This window comes from Phacochoerus africanus, chromosome 12 (genome assembly GCF_016906955.1).
Source record: "Phacochoerus africanus isolate WHEZ1 chromosome 12, ROS_Pafr_v1, whole genome shotgun sequence".
Classification (NCBI taxonomy): domain Eukaryota; kingdom Metazoa; phylum Chordata; class Mammalia; order Artiodactyla; family Suidae; genus Phacochoerus; species Phacochoerus africanus.
Window position 1 is genome coordinate 15650495 of NC_062555.1, and position 22151 is coordinate 15672645.

At 50.7% G+C, this 22151-nt stretch overlaps 1 protein-coding gene across 1 annotated transcript; it reads left to right on the top strand.

Annotated features, from left to right (window-relative positions):
• The first annotated feature begins 4411 nt into the window (after window positions 1-4411).
• C12H1orf115 (chromosome 12 C1orf115 homolog) lies at window positions 4412-14053 on the top strand. The gene is made up of 2 exons (XM_047755211.1): window positions 4412-4790; window positions 13905-14053. Exons 1-2 carry the CDS (start codon window positions 4494-4496, stop codon window positions 14022-14024), a joined length of 417 nt encoding a protein of 138 aa, XP_047611167.1. The 5' UTR covers window positions 4412-4493; the 3' UTR covers window positions 14025-14053.
• Window positions 14054-22151: the final 8098 nt, after the last annotated feature.

The window sequence follows — 22151 nt, forward strand, 5'->3', positions numbered from 1 at the left end:
CTCTGAAATGACCCCATGCTCTGTAGGTCAGCAGTGTTCTGTCCAAATGCTCCCATTCATTTTTCAGTTTGAAGGGGTCAGCATTCGATGGTGGCGAGTTCTTAATATTTTGGTTTCTGCTTTCTACTTTGGGCTGTACTCAGCCACCAGCAGAAGGATAAGTCAGTTTTATTACTTTGCATCTTGAGAATAAATAGAAATACCTCACCAGTTCTGTCCTCTGAGGACTGAGCAGCAAGTCCATAGTTGCTGCCTGGCTCACCTACAACGATTCCGTGCACAGCTACATGCATGAGATTTATCAATGTGCCTTCTGAACAAACCCAGACGAACCCATTCTGACTTCCCCTATTTAATTTCTCTTACATTTAGGATCTAGAGTGTCATGTCTCCAATTAAATTTTCATTGTACTATGGCGTTACCATTGTGGTGCATCCATGAGGATGTGGGTTCGATCCCTGGCCTCGCTCAGTGGGTTAAGGATCCGGCGTTGCTGTGAGCTGTCATATAGGCTGCAGATGAGGTTGGAGCTGGTGTTGCTGTGACTGTGGTGCAGGCCAGCACCTGCAGCGTAGACTCAGCAACTAGCCTGGGAACTTTCATATGCCATGGGTGCGCCCCCCCCCCAAAAAAAAACAATTTCATTGTATTAAATTCTATCCTAATATGAGGGCTTTCGAATGATCTTCTTCCCCCACCCCACCCCACACCAGCTTCAAGTATTTTTCTTCTCTGTTGCATCAGATAGCATTCCCTCCTAATTGATATATCATTCATGCTAAATATTGTCATATCAAACTAATTATCTAGCTTAACAATATATATATGAGCCAAGAGAGTTTTCCACGTTGCTCTTTGCTAAATACAGCACCAGTTATTAAGGTGTCTTAACCTACCTCCAAGAAAACAAAATTATTTTTTTATTATTCATTACATTAGAATGTATTAGAATATATTCGTATGCATACATTATATATATATTTGAATGATGTACTTTTGGCAAAGGAAAATCATAGCAATGCAGGTTTTTCAGGTTTTGTCAGAAATATCTTTTTAACTCATAAGATCATAATCCTGACCTTATTTCTCTACACATACATTTTTCTGTTATCAATATTAAATGCAAATAGCTCAGTTTTCCAAATCTTCAGTGGCTTTTGGATAAATACAACAGAATAAGACACAATTCCATTACAGTGTTGAATGATTTTAAATGTTATATATTACATTTCAAAGCTGTATCCACAGGATGAGTTCCCACTGTGGCTCGGCAGGTTAAGAACCTGACATTGTATCCCTGAGGATGCAGGTTCGAGATCCCTGGCCTTGCTTGGTATGTTAAGGATCCACCTGCCAAAAGCAGGTGCCAAAAGCTGCATTGCCAAAAGCTGCTATGTAGGTGGCAGATGCAGCTCGGATCCAGTGCTACTGTGGCTGTGGTGTAGGCCAGCAGCCATAGCTCCGACTCAGCCCCTAGCCTGGGAACCTCCATATGCAGCAGGTGCGGCCCAAAAAGGAAAAAAAAAAAAAAAAGAACAAGTTCGTTTATCACTCCTGAGAGTTTTGAAAGGCAGACTGAAGTGAAAGCCACACTTTTGCTGTTTTCACTGCTCCTTCTAGTAAGGTGTTGAATTTTCTGAAGGAGGAGAGAGAATTAATTTTCAATCAAGTTCAAAGCCCTGGGTATTACATGAAATTGGACACTGTATGATTTTAAATTTACATAAATTGAGAACATGTTTGCAACTTCAGGATTTATTGATTTATTTAGTTGGCTTTTTGCTTTTTGTGGCCGCACCCATGCATATATATGGAAGTTCCCAGGCTAGAGATCCAATCAAAGCTGCAGTTGCTGGCCTACACCACAGGAACAGCAATGCGAGATCCTTAACCCACTGAGCAAGGCCAGGGATCGATCCCACGTCCTCATGTATACTAGTCAGGTTTGCCACTGCTGAGCCACAATGGGAACTCCAGCGTTGGAATTTTTAATTACCTTTGTGTGATCAGAAAAATTATGGGACTGGATTTCTCTTGTGAAGCAGTAGGTTAAGGATCCCACGTTGTCACTGCAATGGCCTGAGTTGCTGTTTGGCATGGGTTTGATCCCTGGCCTGGGAACTTCGATATGCCATAGGCATAGCAAAAAAAAAAAAAAAAAAATGATTGGATTGCTTAACTTTTCATCCAAGAGCAAGGGAGGTGGCCCTCACCCTGAATAACTGCTAAGGACAATGACGAGCAACATAAAGATGGGTTTTGACTATACCTGTGGAGTCCTGCTCGCTCACTGCTTATAAAAGGGTTGGTCTGGGGGTCGATTTTCAGTTGCTCTAGTGTTTTGGGTTACTGGGCAAGTGAAACACTGTGATATTTGCAAAGTCCTTTTCACCTACAAAAATACACTGTCCAGCCCGTGGGCATATTCCGCCTACGTCTCGTGTGCTTTGCAGTCTGCTGGGTCTCAGAAGCAGGTCTGAAGAGGGACCATTAGGGTCTGTTTTTGTTTATAAATTAATAGCTATTTTAGGAAAGTTACAAATCCACACATCCAGGCTTCCCATGACCTTTTTTTTGGGGGGGGGGCTTCCTTTTTTTTTTTTTTTTTAGGGCCACACCCACAGCATATGGAGGTTCCCAGGCTAGTGGGGGCAAATCAGAGCTGTAGCTGCTGGCCTGTGCCACAGCCACAATGCCAGATCTGAGTCACATCTGCGACCTACACCACAGCTCACAGCAACGCTGGATCCTTAACCCACTGAGCAAGGCCAGGGATGGAACCTGCGTCCTCATGGATGCTAGGTGGGCTTGCTAACCGCTGAGCCATGATGGGAGCTCCTCCCATAACCTTTTAATTCAGTATTATTTCATTTTATTTGCATACCTAATAAAATATAACAGCCACTGTAAGGGTTTTTTTTAATCATTCATTTAATTTAAGTATATTAAACATTTTAAGCGACTTTTATAAACTAAATATATATACTTTTCTTTCAAAATACTTCAACTATGTATAAGACTATGTGGTTCTTTTATTTTCATTTTTCTTTAATTTTTTATTGTCTTTTTTAGGCATATGGAAGTTCCCAGGCTAGAGGTCAAATTGTGCTACAGCTGCCAGTCTACACCACAGCCACAGGAATGTGGGATCCCAGAGGTGCCTGCGACCATACACCACAGCTTGAAGCGATGCCAGATCCATAACCCACTGAGCAAGGCCAGGGATTGAACCCACATCCTCATAGATACTAGTTGGGTTTGTTACTGTTGAGCCACAACGGGAAGTCCAAGACTATGTAATTCTTATACCTATGGTAATTAAACTTATTTTTGTATTCCTTTCAAATTAAACTTATAAACCTAAACCAATTACTTGATTTTACATTTTCAGTTCGAATCACAAAACTAATTTCTGATACCCTAATGTGCTAAATTAGGAATATTTTATGTATTTATAGCAAGATATCCAAATCATCCTTTAATGTATCACATTTTAATAGTATCAAAATATTAATGAAATAATAACATATCATTGTATACTTAAGTCTAAGTTTCCAAGAATTAAAACATATTTACCCACATCAGAAAGTAAGGCATCCAAATAGGTTGCGAATCACAGCGACCTGAGAACGTGTATCTATCAGAGTGATTTTTTTTTTGAGCGACATTCTTGAAAATCATGATTTTAATGATTACACATATGGTGCTAAATGCTGGCACCAGAATTTACCTTGTCCATCGCCACTGGTCTGCCTCACTTTTTCACTGGAATCAGACTGCGATTAACACTTCGTACCCGCTGCCTTGTGTTACAGAATGTCGCTGCAGCACAGGCACCTACAAAGACAGGGGTGTTTTTCAGAACTTTCTTTCTTTTCTTTTTCTTTTTTTTTTTTTTTTTTTTTTTTGGCTGCACTCGCTGCATGTGGAGGTTCCCAGGCCATCGATTCCAATCCCACCGCAACAGCAAGCTCCGCCCCCCGCAGAGACAGCTTTGGATCCTCAACCCGCTGTGCCACAGTGGGAATTCCAAGAACTCTTGATAAATACTTTCTGATTGCCTTTCTAAAGCCTTGTCTCCAGTCTGCGTTCCACAAATACCGTAGCATAACCATCATCTCCCCAACCCTGCCCAGCACTGGGTGTAATCTTTATTACTCTCATCTCATCATCCATCTTCTCTGCCAGTTTGCACGTGGGCTAATGAAGTCTCACCATTCGGGATTCACTTGTTCCGTGGCGAGTGCGGCTGAACTGCTTTGTGTTCATGGATGCTGGAGCTTGGGGCTGACCGCGAGCCCCACGGCCAGGGGGCGCTGCAATTCCAAGTGCCCCCTCCCCGTCCAAGCTGGGCTGGGCTGGGCGGGACTGGGCTGGGCTGGGCTGGGCCGGGCAGCAGGTGGGCGGGGGTGGAGGTGCGGGCAGGAGCGCGGGCGGGGAGCAAAGGTTGCAGTGTTCCAGTACCGACCTCAGCCGGAGGGCGGGCGGCATCATGACGGTGGGAGCCAGGCTCCGGACCCAGGCGGCAAGCAGCCTCCCGCGCCGCGGGCCCCTCTTCCGGGCGCGAGGGCGGACCGAGCGGGACGAGGAGGCGGCCGCTATCCTGGAGCATCTGGAGAGCGGGGCCGAGGAGGCGGAGAGCGCGGGGCGCGCGCGGCTCCCGGGGACCCGGGGCGCGCGGAGGGTGCACCTGGCCGTCCTCCCCGAGCGCTACGAGCCGCTGGAGGAGCCAGCGCCCGGCGACAAGCCCAAGAAGAAGTACCGGCAGAAGCTGAAGAAGTACGGCAAGGTAGGCGTCCCGGGTGTCCACCGACCCGGGGGTCGGAAGCGCGCGGCGCCCCGGAGGGTGAGGTCGGGTCCCCGCGGTCTGACCGACTCGGCCCCCCACGCCCACCCGCGAAAGACCCGGGCAGGGAGGGAGAAGCTCAGCGGCGAGGAGCGGTCGAAACGACATGGGAGGTGTCCCCGCTCCCAGCTCACGAACCTTCCGGAGGGCTGCGTCCCGGCGGTTCTGGTCTCGGGGCGGGGGTCTCGTGTGCGGTTGGTAGGACCGGAATCAAGGTCCGTGCTACACAAGCGGGGTATTGAAGGATCAGCGTGGATTGTAAACGGGGACCCAGTTGCAAGTAGGGAGTTGCTGCCCAGTTTATCTGTTTTCTGGCCGCAGTCTGCCCAGGATGTCCCACCAGCTGAGAATTGTTTAGGCTACTCCCCAAAAGATTCCCAAGGTGATCTCCGGGGCCTGGGAGCTCAAAAATCCATAAATATGCTCTTGATGAAACGACTTTCTCCCCGCCAGCCAGCTATCTGCGTAATGCGAACACACCGTCATTTGCAATTGGGGGGGGGGGGGCGCTCGTGGGATGGGGGGCGGTTGTCTGGGACAAAGAGCCAGAGTGAGAGGAGCGCCTGTTGTGGCTCAGCAGGTTAAGAACCTTACTAGTATCCATGAGGATGCAGGTTCCGTCCCTGGCCTGCCTCCGTGGGTTAAGAATCTGGCCTGTGCCAAGCTGTGGAGTAGGTCGCAGATGTGGTTGGGATCTGGATCTGGCCAGTGGCTGTGGCTGTGGTGTAGGCCGGCAGCTGCAGCTCTGATTGGACCCCTAGCCTGGGAACTTCCATATGCCTCAGGTGTGACCCTAACAAAAAGAGAGAGAGAGAGAGAGAAGCCAGAGAGAGAGAGAGAACGAGAAGAGGAATATGGGATAAAGTGGCAATTTCGTTCTCAGAAATCAAAGCCCAGAGGCAGTTCCCACATGCTTCTGCCCTGGGACACTTGAAGCCACTGCTGCCCCTGGTCTCTGGGCTGGACAAGGCCACCTGAAGGAAAATCCCAGAGCTCATTCCATCCTGGCCAAAGGTCAGGGGCCCATCTGATACAATGTCCAGTTATCTGTGTCCTCTGCTGGGCCTCTTATCTTACCTGAAACCAGCCCGTCTCCACACCTAGAAACTGAGGTTGAGCATCTTCTTTCAAGGTAGGTCAGTCGCTTTGGGAGCAGCGCACCAGCAGGCAGTGGCAAAATGTATTAATAAAAATGATACAGTTAGAACTCGCAGGCTTAGAGTCATGCTAGGACTAATCAGCCCTCTTCTTGATCCCAGCTGAGTGAGAAAAGTGCCATCATTTGCCTCTCAGCTGGGGAACCACAGCGTGGGCAGTGCAGCTCAGAGGCTGGCCGAACTGAAGTTGCTTTTTTGCATTCTCACTATGTACCAGGCATTGTGCAGAGGACTAGAGACACAGAAATGGATACGCTGCAGTCCTGCCCTAGAGGGGGCCACAGCCCCCCAAGGAGATGCTGGCATGTGGAGCGCACTGCCAAGGGGCTTTGAGGGAAGAGCCTGGGTGGTTCATCTTCAGGGATGCAGTTGTCAGGGGAGTTTTCAAATCATTGATGACTTGGAGGAGTTCCCACTGTGGCTCAGGGGAAATGAACCTGACTAGCATCCGGGAGGATGAGGGCTTAATCCCTGGCCCCACTCAGTGGGCTCAGGATCCAGCGTTGCCGCAAGCTGTGGTGTAGGTCTCAGACATGGCTTGGATCTGCGCTGGCATTGCTGTGGCTGCAGCTCCAATTCGACCCCTAGCCTGGGAACTTCCATATGCCACACCTGTGGTCCTAAAAAAAAAAAAAAATGAAATGGAAACTGGGCACAGAAGGATGAGTCAAGGTTTCATAGGTTAATGATAAGGTACAAGTTCATACCCACTCATATTAGAGAGAAAAAAAACCCATAAAATAGGAGTTGTCTTGTGGCACAGCAGGTTAAGGGTCTGGTGTTATCACTACTGTGGCACGAGATTTATCCCTAGCTTGGGAATTTCCGAATGCCACGAGCTCGGCTAAAAAAACCCCAAACAAACCAACAACAGAAAATGGCAAGTGTTGGCGAGGATTCTTGTGACTTGCTGGTGGAAACGTAAAACAGTGCAGCTGCTGTGAGAACACCTGGGGACTTCCTCCAAGGATTAGGCATAGACCCACCATATGATCCAGCAAGTCCATTCTTAGGTACATACCCCTCAAAACTGAAAATAGGTACTTAAACCAACATATATGTATGCATGTTCACAGCAGCGTTTTTATTCACAGCAGCCGAAGGGTGGAAACAACCCAGATCCTATTTCTTGATTGATAAATGGATAAACAACATATGGTCCATACATACAATGGAATATTATTTGGCCATGAAAAGGAATGAAATACATGCTATAATATAGACAGACCATGGTGCTAATTGATGCTAATTGAAAGAAGGCAGGCACACAAGGTCACACCTCATAGGTATGACTCCATTTATGTGAAATATTCGGGTAGGTAAATCCAGAGAGACTGAAGGCAGATTGATGGTTACCAGGGAGGGAAGAAGAAATGCAGAGCGATGTCTTGATGCGTGTGGGTTTGCCTGCGGGGAAGTCTGCTTAATAGTCCATAGTAACCTAGATAGGAAAAGAATCTGAACAAGAATGGATATGTGTGTGTATCTAACTGATGCGCTTTGCTGTACACCTGAAGCTAACATGACATTATAAATCAACGATACGCCAATAACATTTAAAAATAATTATATAATCCGGCGTTGCCGTGAGCTGTGGTGTAGGTTGCAGACGCAGCTCGGATCCCGAGTTGCTGTGGCTCTGGCATAGGCTGTAAGCTACAGCTCCGATTAGACCCCTAGCCTGGGAAACTCCATATGCCGCGGGAGCGGCCCAAGAAATAGCAAAAAGACAAAAAAATAAAAAAAATAAAAAAAATTATATAAAGGGGTTTGGCTTTTGTGAACCGTCCTAGGATAGGTCCCAGTATAGGCTCCCTTGCTGCTCTGGGGCCCCAAGCAGGGTCTACCCAGTGCTGCGCTGCTCCCGCCTCTGGCAGGAGGCTCTGGGCTTGGAAGGCTGGGTGCCTGGGACTCTTGGCCCTCAGCGGTCCCAGTTGATTTTTAAGAAATGATGCACTTGTTCAGATGGTGCATTAGTCGCTGTGAGAATGCTGTGTTCTGGATGCGTGTTTGCTGCGTGCTTAGCGGCTGCCGGGTGCCCTGTTGTGGGCACAACACAGAGAATGTGCCCTCACCCTGAATCTTCTCAACGACCCTGGAAAGCGGTGGACTCCCATTGTGTGGGGAAGGAAACTGGAGTTTCAGGAAGTTAAGCTCTTTGTTCAAGGCCACCCAGCTAAAGAGCAGCAGAGCTGGGAGTCAGGAGCCTCGCTGGCCCCTGCCTGTGCAGAAGCAGTAATGGTGGATGGAGCGAGGAGGGCAATGAGGGAACCAGACCCCAAAAGTTACCTTCAACAGGACCTGGCCTTTCCCAGGCGCCTCTGAGAGCCACAGGGAGAGGCGTGGGTCAGGGAAGTTATTCAAGTTTATTAACTGGGGAGTTCCCGCTGTGGTGCAGCGGGTTAAGGATCTGGCTTTGTCCCTGAGGTAGTGCAGGTTCCATCCCCAGCCAGGTGTGGTGGGTTTTAAGGGATCCGGGTTTGCCGCAGCTGTGGCAGAAGTGTAACTGCAGCTCGGATTCCATCCCTGGCCCTGGAACTTCCAAATGCCTCGGGTGTGGCTGAAGAAGAAAAAAAATGTTAGTCAGGAAACTAGGAGGGAGTTGGAGAAGGAAAATACAGGGCGTGGAATAACTTTTGGCTCAAGGGGAAGAAAAATGACGTCATGTTCTAAGCAGGGGATTCGGACCAGGCACTGGAGCCAGACTGCCAGGTGGAAGCCAGCCTCCGCCCCTGCTGGCTGTGTGACCCTGGGCTGTGCTGGCCTGTCTCTGCCTCGGTTCCCTCATCCGTCATGGGGGTGGTTCTAGGGCTGTGGTCCAGAATGAGTGACTCTGTCCAGGCAGAGAGCCTCAGGGAGGTCTGAGAACTCAGCCGGCATGTGGCGGCTTCTGTAACTCGTTGGCCCTTAACTAAGGAAGGGACAGGCCCCAAAGGAAGGTTTCTTCTCTGATCAGTTTTTAAACGAGCTCTGAGTCGGGGAAAAACAGAAAATCAGCGTCTGGAGTGGACCACCTGCCTCAGCTTTGTGCCTAGATCCTGACCAGACTTCACACCTGAAGACTCAAAGACTTGATTTTATTCTCTGGGGAATGGGATTTTTCTCCCCAGAGCCGCACCCGTGGCATATGGAGGTTCCCAGGCTGGGGGTCCAGTCAGAGCTGCAGCTGCTGGCCAATGACACAGCAACGTCGGATCCAAGCCATGTCTGCGACCTACACCATGGCTCATGACAACGCTGGATCCTTAACCCACTGAGCGAGGCCAGGGATTGAACCCACATCCTCATGGATGCTATGTTCTTAACCTGCTGAGCTGCAATGGGAACTCCCAGAAAGGGATCTCTTGGAGCCGGTTCCCTTTTTGAGACTGGAGGGGGCAGTGAAACCCTGACATCTTTGGGGTTCCTTAAATACAGGGGACCCTCCAGAAAAGCCTCACTCCCTGGATTGGTTTCCCAGTGACAGATTAGCTCAGATGGAGTGATTTAGGACAACACAGCTTTATTCTTCTGCGGTTCTGGAGTCCAGAAATTGACATTGGCCCCCCTGAGCTGCAGTGGGACAGGCGCGTTCCTTCTGGTGGCTCCAGGGAATAACCCTTGCTCTTCCCAGCTCCCTCCTCCATCTTCAAGGCCGATGGCATCACCTCTGCAGGGCTCTTACTGTCCGTCCCTCTGCTTCGGTCACTGCTTCTCTTCTCTGACTCCTCATGCAGCCCGTTTATAAGGACAGTAGTCCTTGTTTGCATCCTTATAAAGATAAAAGAATCCTTAGAGTGATGGGGCCGCCCTGGGTAATGCTTGATAACTCCCCGTTTCAAGATCCTTCATTAAATCATGTCTGCAGAGTCCCTTTTGCCATAGAAAACAACACGGTCACAAATGCTCAGGATCAGGACATGAGCCTCTTGTGGGGAAGGGGTTGTTCAACCTCCCACACGGTCCCCTGGTGTCCCTCCCCGCCCCCAAGGTTATTTGGGTTGAAAGCGCTATTTGGATCCAAGATTCAAAAGCCGCTCCCTCTGGTGACCCTGAAAAGGTCACTGAGATCTTATGCTTCTTGGCACCACATTCCTAAGTGTGGGTCCTGACTGCGTTCTAGCTAACGAGCTATTTGAGTACCTTTTTTTTTTTTTTCTCAGCTGCAAAGATGAAGTGACAAGCAGTTTTTTTAAAATAGCAGGCTGGGGAAAAAGGTTGTGCAAATACACAAAATGTCAAATTTAACGCAGGCCGCCCGTGATCCCAGGGCACTGCTCATGACAGATGCTCTGGACCGTGACACTTGCTCCCAAGAACAATTGTTCTTGTTATTTCAAACAGGTAAGTAAAATTCTCCCACTGAACCTTTTTTTTTTTTTTTTCCTTTTTTAGGGCTGCACCCATGGTGTGTGGAACTCATTCCCAGGGTAGGAGCTGAATCAGAGCCGCCGCTGCCGGCCTACACCCCAGCCACAGCAATGCAGCATTTGAGCCATGCTCCAGACAACACCACATCCCCCACCTACTGAACAGACCCAGGGATTGAACCCGCATCCTCATGAGTGTAGTGGGGTTTGTTTCCGCTGAGCCACAACAGGAACTCCCCAGGCACTGTTCTAATTGCATTCCTTACATGAACCCATTTTTTTTTAATCCTCTTCACCCAACGAGGTGGTTACTAAATATTCCCATTTTATAGGTGAGGACACAGAGACCGAGGAAACTTAACAGATTGGGCTGGACTTTAAACCCAGGCCACCAGCCGTCAACTGCAAGGTTACATACCGCCTTCATTAAAGACGGGAGCTGTTAAGGACACAGGCCTTGAGATGAGATCTCTTTGGGGTTGAACTGCAGCTCTGCCTCTTACCAGCTGTGTGATCTTGGAGACATGTAACACCTTGGTGCGCCCTTTCTGTGGAAGCCTGATAGCCCACGGCCCCTAGGAACAGACCGGGAGCCAACCAAGTTAGGTGTATCTGCTTGTCCTTGCAAGGGAGAGTGTTTGCCAGAGGATATGAGGTCTCACAGGATGGCAGAGAGAAGAGAGTTGAGTCTCTGCATCTGAGCTGAAGGTATAAACTTGGGGTTTATCAGCATGTGAGAAATACTTAATGTCATCCGAAATGGTGAGACCACCCCTGGAGAGATTATAGGTCAAAGTATTTTTTAAAAATAAAATGTAGAGAACGGTGCTAAAGAACTCAGCTTTTTAAAGTTTGGTGGAAGGGATTATTCCGTAAAGAAAGTGGAGGAGGGCCAGAGAAAAGAATGAAATAATGCCACTGGTGACAAGGATGGATCTAGAGCTGATCATGCCAAGTGAAGGCAGAGAAAGACACGCAGATGATACCACTTCTGTGTGGAATCTAAAAAAGATACAGGAATTCCCTGTTAGTTTCGTGGGTTAAGGATCTGGTGGTGTCACTGCTATGGCTTGGGTCATGGCTGTGGTTCAGGTTGCTGCTATGGGGCAGATTTGATGCCTGGCCCCAGAATTTTTGTATGCCCTGGGCGTGGCCAGATAAAAAAGATACAAAAGTATTTATTTACAAACAGAAATAAACTCACAGGCATAGAAGACAAACGTTCTGTTACCAAAGAGGAAAGGCGGGGGAGATAAATTAGGAGTTTGGGATTAACAGATACAAACTGTATATAAAATAGATCAACAGCAAGGGCCCATGCTATAATGGAAAGCATCTGAAAAAGAATACATATAGGAGTTCCTGTTGTGGCTCAGTGGGTTAAGAACCCGACTAGTATCCATGAGGATGTGGGTTCGATCCCCGGCCTCGCCCAGTGGGTCAAGGATCTGGTGTTACCACGAGCTGCCGTGTAGGTTGCAGATGGGGCTCCGATCTGCTGTGACTGTGGTGTAAGCTGGTGGCTACAGCTCCACTTCGACCCCTAGCCTGGAAACCTCCATATGCCACAGGTGCAGCCTTAAAAAGAACGGATATATGTACAAGTATAACCGAATCACTTTGCTGTACACCTGGAAACATTCTAGATCAAGTATAATTCAATAAAAGTATTTTTTAAAACAAGCTGCGGAGGGGCTGCATGTGAGGTAAAGGAAAACCAAGACACTCTAGAGTCAAAGGGGCCGAGTGGTTGTTTTCTGAAGTCTGTCCAGAGTCGCTGCGAGGTCGGGCAAGACAGAGACGTACTCGTACTTGTTGGCGCAGGCACCCTGGCAATGGCAGACGACTGTGACCAAGTGGTCCTGGGGGGCCCACGGTGTAGCTGGAAGGAAGAGGCAGGGAGGAAGTGGAGGCCATGTGTGCGGACGGCTGGACGGCTCGTTCCGCTGGGTTGGCCTAAAGGGAGTGGAGACCTGGGGTGGGACCCAGAGAAGGGCGTGGAGTCGTGTGTGTGTGTGTGTGTGTGTGTGTGTGTGTGTGTGCGCGCGCGCGCGCGAGCGTAGGAGAATGGCTCAGTGGGGAGGCTGATGATGCTGGGGAAGAGAAAGCCCAGGGCGAGGGGAGGGAGGGTACCAGCAGCAAGTGACAAGCCTTGCAGGAAGAGGGCCATCTTGTCCTCTGGCACCGCAGCCAGGTGGGAGGAGAAGCCAGGGCAGGTGTAGACAGTGATGGAGGATCCCTAACAACCTCCGAGTCTTTGAGGGAGAGATGAAGTGGGATCATCTATTGAGGGTACAGGCACTGTGTGCGTGTGTGCATTCGGGGCAGGAAGGCTTGCGGAGAAAGGAAAAGACAGGAAATAGGATCTGGCAAGACAGTCAGGCAGTCTGACCGGCAGAGTGGCCTGGCCAGGCCTGGGAGAGAGGGACAGGCAGCCTGGCCCGGGCTGGCTTGGCCGGGCGGTGCTGGGGGTCCAAGCGAGGTTTGTGATGGTGAGCAGAGATCGTGAAGTGATTCTTAGAGTCGGGAAGGTCGGAGGGGGGAGAGACAAAGGTGTCCGATGATGTCCAGGTCACCTACGCGGATGTCGACGTCTTGGGGAAGGGGAGGGGCCGCAGTGCATCTGCCCGTTGGATGGTGGCGTTCACTTCTCAGCTGCCGCTCCTCCCGCACCCGCTGGAGGCCCTCGGGTCCAGCACCAGGCCTGGAAGAGAAGGAGGAGGACGAGTGAAAGACCCGCCTCTTACCCTCAAGGAGCAGAGGACTGTGTTGGGAACGGGAGGCCTGCGTGGATGCAGCAGCTGAAGAGAGGCGACTTTAAAGACACGAAACTCGGGTCAGGCAGGAGTTGGCCTGGAGGCAAAGGGTGGCCGGGGAGGGGGAGGGGGGCTTTCAGATCAGGTGAATTCGAGAAAACCCAACCCAGCCTTCAGCACATCCAGCAGTCACATAGCTGAAACAGAGTAGAGAGGGCTTTGGTTTAAAAAAAGGCAGGCGTTCCTGTCGTGGCTCAGTGAAAACAAATCTGACTAGCATCCATGAGGATGCAGGTTCAAACCCTGGCCTCTCTTCAGTGGGTTAAGGGTCTGGCATTGCTGTGAGCTGTGGTGTAGGTTGCAGACAAAGCTTGGATCCTGTGTTTCTGTGGCTGTGGTGTAGGCTGGCAGCTGCAGCTCCAATTCAACCAGAGAAACCTCCATATGCTGCAAGTGTGGCCCTAAAAAAAATAAAAAATAAATTAAAAAAAATAGAACAACTGGTTTGGTTTTAGAACCAGCAGCTTCACTGCTGTTTCTAAGAAGATCTCTGCACTTTCTAGGAACATGGCGGGGGGGCTGGAAAACCCTTATCAAGGTGCCCGATGTGTGTTCTGCGCCCCTGCATATGTTCTTATGATGGGAGGTGGGTTGGGGAGGGTCCCAGAGCTACGGGAAAATGCTGACGTGCTGAACTTCCCTGGGAAAGGGAGGCCGAGAGAGTCTCATGTATGTCCCCCTTGTGCATGAAAGAGCTGCCTGACCCTTTGCTTTTCTCTTCTGTCCCCCACACAGAACGTCGGGAAGGTTCTCTCCAAAGGATGTCGCTACGTTGTCGTGGGCCTGCAAGGATTCGCTGCAGCCTACTCTGCTCCCTTTGGAGTCGCCACCAGCGTGGTGTCCTTTGTCCGCTAGCGGAGACGCCGTGTGAATGATCGGCAGCCCCCCCCCCCCCCCCCCGTTCTGGGAACAGCGTGAACCCAGGAGCATTTCAGACTTGAACCCACAAAATACTTGGAAGAAAAAACAAAACGTCTTGGTTGAGTCGGATGAGTGGTCTGAACACGTCACCCGCGCCCATCTGCTGAGCTGTCCACGTCTCCTCTCTGACACGGGTGGCCCCGATGGACAATCCCGCAGAGAATTAGGCTGAAGTCATTTGGGATGAGAATCAGTTTGCTAAAACCCGAGCCTCCCCTGAAGGTGGCGGGGGGGGGGGGGGGGGGCGGTGGGGGGGTTGCACGGGGACAAGCACCGGACAGAGGCCAGCACACTGGGGGGGTAGCTGAGTGGTTGTTAGGGATGGGGGATGGGGCGGATCTTGATCTGGCGCGAGTGGGCTTGATTTCCTCTATTCTGGAAAGCTCGCAGGCTGACAGGACTCTCGGCTCTTGGCTGCCCGGCTTCTAAGGGCACCAAAGGGACCGTTTGTTTCTGAAGTCACTCCCACGCCCATCTCCTTCCTGCACTCCTCTGCCACCAGGAGTTTAATTACAGGCTGGAGAAGAAGGAAGGAAGAAACATCTCTTTGAAGGCGACGATGCTTTGAAACCGGGGCTGGCGATGATGAGTCATGACTGTTGAAAGTAGATGAAGACTTGTCCTTTTCCTCCCCTTTTTCTCTGACATGAACGTGCAGGTGGTGATGAGGGGGAGGAGGGTTGGTAAGTTCAAGGGCAGGTGGTTTGAGGGAGGGAGTGCTCCCGAAGACGGCTGTGTCCAGTCCCGCCCAGGCCGCCCCAGCCATGTGGCAGGGGGCCGGCTGAGGTCGTGGGCCTCCTGCCTTGGCTGCCCGTTACCATCCACGCCCTCCTCCTCTACACCAACACCAAGGATGCTCTGCCTTGGGAAGCAGGGAGATGCCACACCCAGAAGTGAAAGCGGATGGCTTAGAGAAGGAGCCGGAAAGTAGGAGACAGGTGCAGAGGGAGCAGAAGAAGGATGCTGAAAGGGAGAAGAGGAAGCACAGGAGCCGGGGCCGGGTTATCAGCGCTGGAACATCTCAGGCTCTGGGCAGGGCCAGGGGAGGCTGGGTGGGCAGAGGTGTCACCATGCTGGTGCTCCCAGACCTTCTGAGGCCTGTGAGCTCACGCTGGCTGCCTCTGCGACATCCTTTCCCTCTTCTGTGCTGCCCGGCTAGACATCATCTCAGCTGGATCTGAAGCTGGGCTGGGCAAGGGTCTGTGCCGTTGGACCGCTGGACAAGGAGGTACCTGCTGAACCTCCACGGCAGGGCCCTGTTCTGACATGGTTTCCAGAATATCCAGAAGCCCAAAAGAGTCACTGAGGACTAGATTGCGGGATCCATGGCAATGGCTGTTTGTTCCCCTGGTGAGAGTTGCCGGACCAGGCACAGGTGGCCTCAGTGCTCATGCTTCACCCATCAGGCCCTACCAGGTGGCTCCCAGAAGTGGAGAAGAGGGAAAGACAGACAGATGGACGGACGGAAAGAGGAATGAGTGGAAGAGAATGTTGTAGCTGTGAACGCAGCGTCGTGTTTTGGAGGTTCACGCTGAAGGTGAACTTGGATCCAAGTCCTGCATCAAGAATGTGTGTGAGGAACGCGAGAACAGGAATAGCACGAATGCTGCAAGTGCACATTTTTGTACACGTAGCATAATCAGAGCTTGCCTGGTCGCGTGGAGCAAAGGGGAGATGGCGGTGGAAAGAAAAGCAAAGCCTCCCAACTGAGTGCGAAAGAGAATCAGACCTGTGTGGCCTCAGGTGACAGGAAAGATGGGCAGCAGGGAGGAGCCTGGGGCGGGTTCAGAGGATGCCTTCCTGGTGGCCTGGGAGAGACGAGAGCGGCTGAGGTTCATCTGAGGGAGCCCCCCACCCACAGCCCCGCAAATTAGAGACACTATGAGACCCAACATGTTTGGCCCTGAGGTTTTGGATTCTGGTTGAGAATTAACCTAGAGATTTCCAAAGCCTGAACTCGCAGGGATTGTCTGGGAGCCACAGTCCTGTCCCAGCAGGTGAGCTGTCACTCCCCTGACGGGACACCCGTGCCTCAAATCTCCTCTTTGCCTTTTCTCTCCCTTCCATTTTTGAAACTATTTATCAGTGTCCACACCCTACTCAAAACGGAGCTTTTCCTTTTTTGTGCTTGACCAAGAGGCTTCTTTCATGGGCTTTTCTCGCCCTATTATGTAAATAAAAGCTCTGATTTGTCTAATGTTTCTGCGCGTGAAGAGTCTTTCTCCCTCTCGCATGGAGGGGGACGCCTCCCTGGGGCCCCAGGAGGAGCCCAGTGCTGTTCCCCAAGACCGGGGGTGGGGGTGGGGGACAGGGATCCTGACTCACTGGGGATTCTGCTTCAGTATTAAAGGGAGGTTTCTCCAAAAGGGAGGTTTCTCCAGAAGCCCTGCAGAGCAGGCGGCCGTGTGTCAGAGCCTCGGCTCAGGTGTTGGTTAAAAAGAAACATTTCCAGAACCTCTGATTTGGATTTAGAGAGTCTAGTGCGGGCCAGGGATCTGCATTTTCCTCAGCAGTCTAGGAGGTTCTGAAGCTGTTGCTTTGCTGAGCTGGGAGACACTGGCCCTCCAGGGTTGCTGCAAGTTGCACTGGCCAGTAGGCTCCAAGGAGGGAGCCTGGGGTCAGCCAGCTGCCAGCCCCCGACCCAGGCACACCTGGCACGCCCATGCCCTGAGAAAAAGGCCTTGGCAAAGGAGATGGACAGCAGAGGAAGCTTCTGGCAGCTGTCAAGTTTTCCATCCAGGCAGGGTCTGGGCCTTGTGTGTCACCAACCTTTCAGCTTCAGACAGAGCAGGTGCTTGATGACTTTAGCCACCTTGGAACACCCCTACTGTCCCCCACTCCGCACCTGTGCTTTGTCAGAGAAGCTCCTGCTGGGGTTTGTGACCAAGAGGCACCCAGAAGCAGGACTTGAACACAGATCTTCCCCTACACCCACCAGTAGTCCGCCTGAGTGTGGCGGTGCCCTGGGTAGGAGGTGGTTGTGGGGCCAGGAAGCCAGCGATGCGGTTTTAGAGTCAGGCAGCTGCTGGGACAGGTTTGCTCCTGTGCCTCCCTGCCCCTCTGCAGGAGCAGAAATGAACTGAATTTAATTCTGTGATGCTGTCATCCCCAAAATGTAGTGAAAACTTGATAGATGTCCCTGCAAACCTACTTTATAATATAAAGGATACACACAATTAAGGGGAAAAAAAACAAAACCCAAAAACCGAAAGCCCTCAGCATCTTTGTACAGACTGCATTTGAGAGGCTCTGTGATTTTGCCAAAATCCCAGATGGTTCCTGAGTAAAAAAAAATCTCAGGCTTGGCAGTTTCCTTAGTGGCTCAGTGATTAATGAGCCCCACTAGTATCCATGAGGACACAGGTTCGATCTCTGGCCTGGCTCAGTGGGTTAAGGATCCTGCATTGCTGTGGCTGTGGTGTAGGCCAGCAGCTGTAGCTCCAATTCAACCCCTAGCCTGGAAACTTCCATATGCCATGGGTGCAGCCCTAAAAAGCAAAAAAAAAAAAAAAAAAACCAGAAACAAAAAAAACCCCCTCAGACTCCCTTGACCATTCATGAGAAAAATTAGTAATACATGTTGAGAAGATTTTGTTGTTGTTTTTGTTGTTTTTTTTACAAACAAGTTTGTTTTTGAGCCAAACCACTCCACTTTATCCGAGGGGAAAGTATGTCGATTCAGATTTGCTAGAAGGCCCGGTGCTGGAGCCTGGTGGGTGCACCTGCCACACAGCTATAAGGAAGGAGGCAGAGAGGGGAGGGGAAGTGGGGGGCGGGCTTCCTTACCCAACATCCTGGCTGCCTCCTGGTGCCTGCGCCCTGCAGCTCTGTCTAGAGACAGAAATTAGGAGCAGAATTCAACACCTCAAAGTCCCAGCTTTGCTTTTTTTAAAGGTGTTTCTCAGGTGATCCTTCTTGCACAGCTTGTCAACGAGGCTCTAAACAAATGTGTCTGGTTCAAAGCAGACAGAGGAATCGGGGCCAAGGGGCTGACAGTCGCGGAGTTAAGAGGTCACACCCCTCCCCCCCCTTGCTCGCCCTTTAGCCCTTTAACTCCAGAGGAAACCACTCCCACGCAGACTCACTTTCCTCATTGACAATGAAGGGAGAACACTTTTGCTTTTGCTTCGATTCCTATGGAAGATGTTTGGAATTACTGCACAAGGAGACAGTGGTGAGATAACCTATTATTATTTTTTTTTTTGCCGGGGGACTTACCCATTGGAAAAACCCTTTACATGTTTATCTTCTTTAATCATTGAAGGAATCCTGAGCTAGGTGTTATTGTGCCTGCAGTCACAGAGCTATAGGACATAGAGACACTCTCTCTGGTGGACCATGGTTTGTGTAGTTTGAGATCTCTGGCATTGTAAAGAAAAGAACATATAAAGGATTTATACATTTTTCTTCATCACCATGATTTTTCTGTACAAAATCAGACTTGAATTTGTCTTTCCGTGTTTTCTTTTTCTTTTTGTTTTTTGCTATTTAGGGCCACACCCACAGCATATAGAAGTTCCCAGGCTAGGGGTCGAATCAGAGCTGTAGCTGCTGGCTTACACCACAGCTACAGCAACTGGGATCCGAGCCTTGTCTGTAACCTACACCACAGCTCATGGCAACGCCGGATTCTTAACTCACTGAGCGAGGCCAGGGATTGAACCCATGTCCTCATGGAGACTAGTCGGATTCGTTTCCACTGTGCCACAACGGGAACTCCCTCAGTGTTTTCATTTTAATAAATCAGTAAGCCATCCCTGTGTTCGGCCCTGCTCCTGCCTGCTCCCCCTGATCACAGCTCTGTCACACGTAGGATCAGAAGGGAGATGAAGATGCAGCAAGCATCTACTAGATACAAGGCTGTAAAGAAAAATGTGTTGCCTGTCATTCCAGTTCTATAAGGATCAAGCCATCGGCCACTGCTATCACCCACCTCTGGTGCCCCTGAGGGGATTTCAGGATGGAGAAAAACCAGAAGCCTCCTGCGCTTTGGATATACTGGCCCTAGATAGTTAAGATGCATATCTAAGAAAAATTTTCAATGACCCAAGATTCTTGCATCTTCTCATACATAAAAAAGTACTAAAATCATTAACCTGAGAATCTGTTCTTTGTGATTGGCAGTCATCTTTTTATGCTTGACTCCATGTTTTCCCCAGCAAAAACGGTGCATTTTTTGTTTGTTTTTTAATTTGGAATTTTAATTATGTGCCTAAAGAGCAACATAAGAAGGAGGAGCTCTAAAGCTTGTACTTTATCTCTAGGTGAAAGAATTTCAGGCTGGCCTGCTTATAGGATGACGTCACCCAAAATAAGATAACAAAGAAGCCCGGTTTAGTTGTTCCAGGCTCCTCCCCTCTTGTTGCAGCTGCCCCCTCAGGCTAACAGGGCCTGCACTTGCTCAGCTTCAAGACCAAGGAAAGAGCCTGGAGTCAGTGCAGAGACATCAGTGCTTTAATGACTGGGAGCTTATTGTCTGAAGCAAGGTCTTGGAGCCATCTCCTCACATGTGCAGCAGAGGTGGTAGCATTGGGGCGAGGGGGAACCAGCTCAATGCCATGGTTACCAGGAAGCTGGGAGATATGGGGGCACCCCCTTACCCCCCTCTTTGATAACCTCTTGGGCGCAATCTCCACCTGGGGCCTGAGGCAGGTATGTAGGAAGATCAGTCATTGAGGAGGGTGTCAGGGAAGCAGGCACTGGTCCAGCCTGGGATGTACGGCCAGCAAGAGAACAGCCATCTTGAGTGCAAGCTGAGAGGCCCTCTCCCAGGCTTTGGTCCTCAGTAAGATCCCGGAATAAACACGTAACTCACAGCTTTAGCTTTTTGCATTTTTCTTTCAGTCAGCAAGGCATTGTGCTGAGTAGCTTATCTCCATCAATTAATTAATTTTGCTTTTTAGGACTGAACCCGCAGCATATGGAGGTTCCCAGGCTAGAGGTCATATCGGAACTGCAGCTGCCGGCCTACCCCACAGCCACAGCAACACCGGATCCTTAACCCAGCCAGGCCAGGGATCCAACTCACATTCTCATGGATACTAGTTCATAACCTGCTAAGCCACAACGGGGACTCCTGAGTTCCCCTAATTTTGCCTTGCCTGCTTGGCGGGATTTCCGCGGCCACCGTCCCCCTTGCCTGGTAGCTGTTCTTCCACAGAGCAGCCGTCCCTTGTTCGCCCCAGGGTCCCTCTGCCGACGCCCCAGTGCTAACAGAAAGCTACCCTGCGGGACAGGAACGGTGCTGGCGTGGACCCCCTGGCGTCAGATCCTGCAGCTGTACCCTGGACACGTTCCTCGACTCCCCTGCGTTTCAGGCTTGGCTTTGGTTTCCTTTGAGAAGTAGAGTAAGTAGAGTATCAGCTTCAGCTTGAAGGTGACACCGGGGGTGTATTCGGAGCCGGATGCTACGAGCTGGCCTTCCCCATGGCCCCAGCTCAGCTCTCCCTGTGCCCTGGCCGGTGATAGGATGGAGATGTGAGAGGCTTGGGAGACCAGGTGGTGGGGACAGCGCCGGGGAGGGAACCTGCAGAGCGGAGGGCGGGAGCGGACATGCACAGCCTGCCTCCCCTTCCACCTTTCGTGTTTTCTTTCTTCCCCTAAACGTCTCCTTTAGCTGCGGCGAGTGGCTTCCAGGGTCATGATCACATAGGAGCTTCACCTTTCCCCTTGCTGGAAAATAAACCCAAGTTGGCGCTGCCGGGAGCGGGGCTGGAGGCGAGGCTGCAGGGGCGGGGCGGGGGCGGGGCTGCTGGGAGCGGGGCCGGGGGCCAAGCGGCGGGGGCGGGGCTGCCGGGAGCCGGGCTGCGGGCGGGGCTGCAAGAGCTGCGGAGAGACAGGATCTAGGGCTGCTGGGGGTGGACAAGAGCAGGAAAGGGTTTGTTTAGAGCTTCTAGTCTCTTCCAACCACGAGGAAGGACTCTGAACTTTTACCCTGAACTCGGCCTGGTTTGCCAGTGGCCTTGTTTCCGGACACGCAGGCCGGCCTCTCTCTTAACACGGGGCTGCAGACGTCCTGTCGATTCCCAGGACACGGAGTGGTCAGAGAACCAAACAGGCAGCCTGAGCATCAGTGAGGAAGCTCAAAGTTTCTCAGGAGGGGTGGCGGGGGGGATCTCCAGCCCCTTAGTAAACAGCCAAGAGACCTCCTGACTTGGAATTAACAACGAGGACCAGAGGGCAAAGAGGCGCTTTTGTGAAATCTCCCAGGAGTATCTGCATTCACGTTCACTCATTTACTCAAAAAATATTTTAATTGAAATATATTTGATACATAACACTGTGTAAATTTAAGGTGTACACCATGTTGATCTGATGCCCCCCCCCTTTTTTTTTGGCTTTTTAGGGCTGCACCTATGATATATGGAAGTCCCCAGGCTAGGGGTCCAATCAGAGCTGCAGCCACCAGCCTACACCACAGCCTCAGCAACGCAGGATACTTAACCCACGAGTGAAGCCAACGATCAAACCCAAATCTTCATAGATACCATGAAGATAGGTTTGGAACCTGCTGAGACACAACTGCCAATCTGATGCATCTATTTATTAGAATATGAATGCCATTGTAGCTATAGCACCTCTGTCACATCACGCAGTTATCTGTGTGTGAGGGGGTGGGGAGGGAGCAGTAAATATCTAATTTCTTAGTCAGTTGATGACTAGAGTCCACTAGTGTCCTGTATTCACTAGGCTGCACCTTAGGTCTCCAGGACTTATTTGTCTACTCATTGCAAAGCTGTGTCCTTAAGCATCTCTCCCTTCCCCTGCTTCCCCTGCCCCTGGCCCCTGGTAACCACCATTTGCTGTTTTTACAAGGTTGCCTTTTTTTTGTTGTTTAGTTTTTTACGGTTGCACCTGCAGCATATGGAATTTCCCAGGCTAGGGGTCAAATCAGAGCTGCAGCTGCTGGCCCACACCACAGCCACAGCACCTCGGGATCTCCAACCCACTGAGCGAGGCCAGGGCTCGAACCGGCATCCTCATGGCTACTGGCCAGATTCATTTCTGCCACACCACACAGGAACTCCTACAAGGTTGCCTTTAATGGGGGCTGCCTTCGGC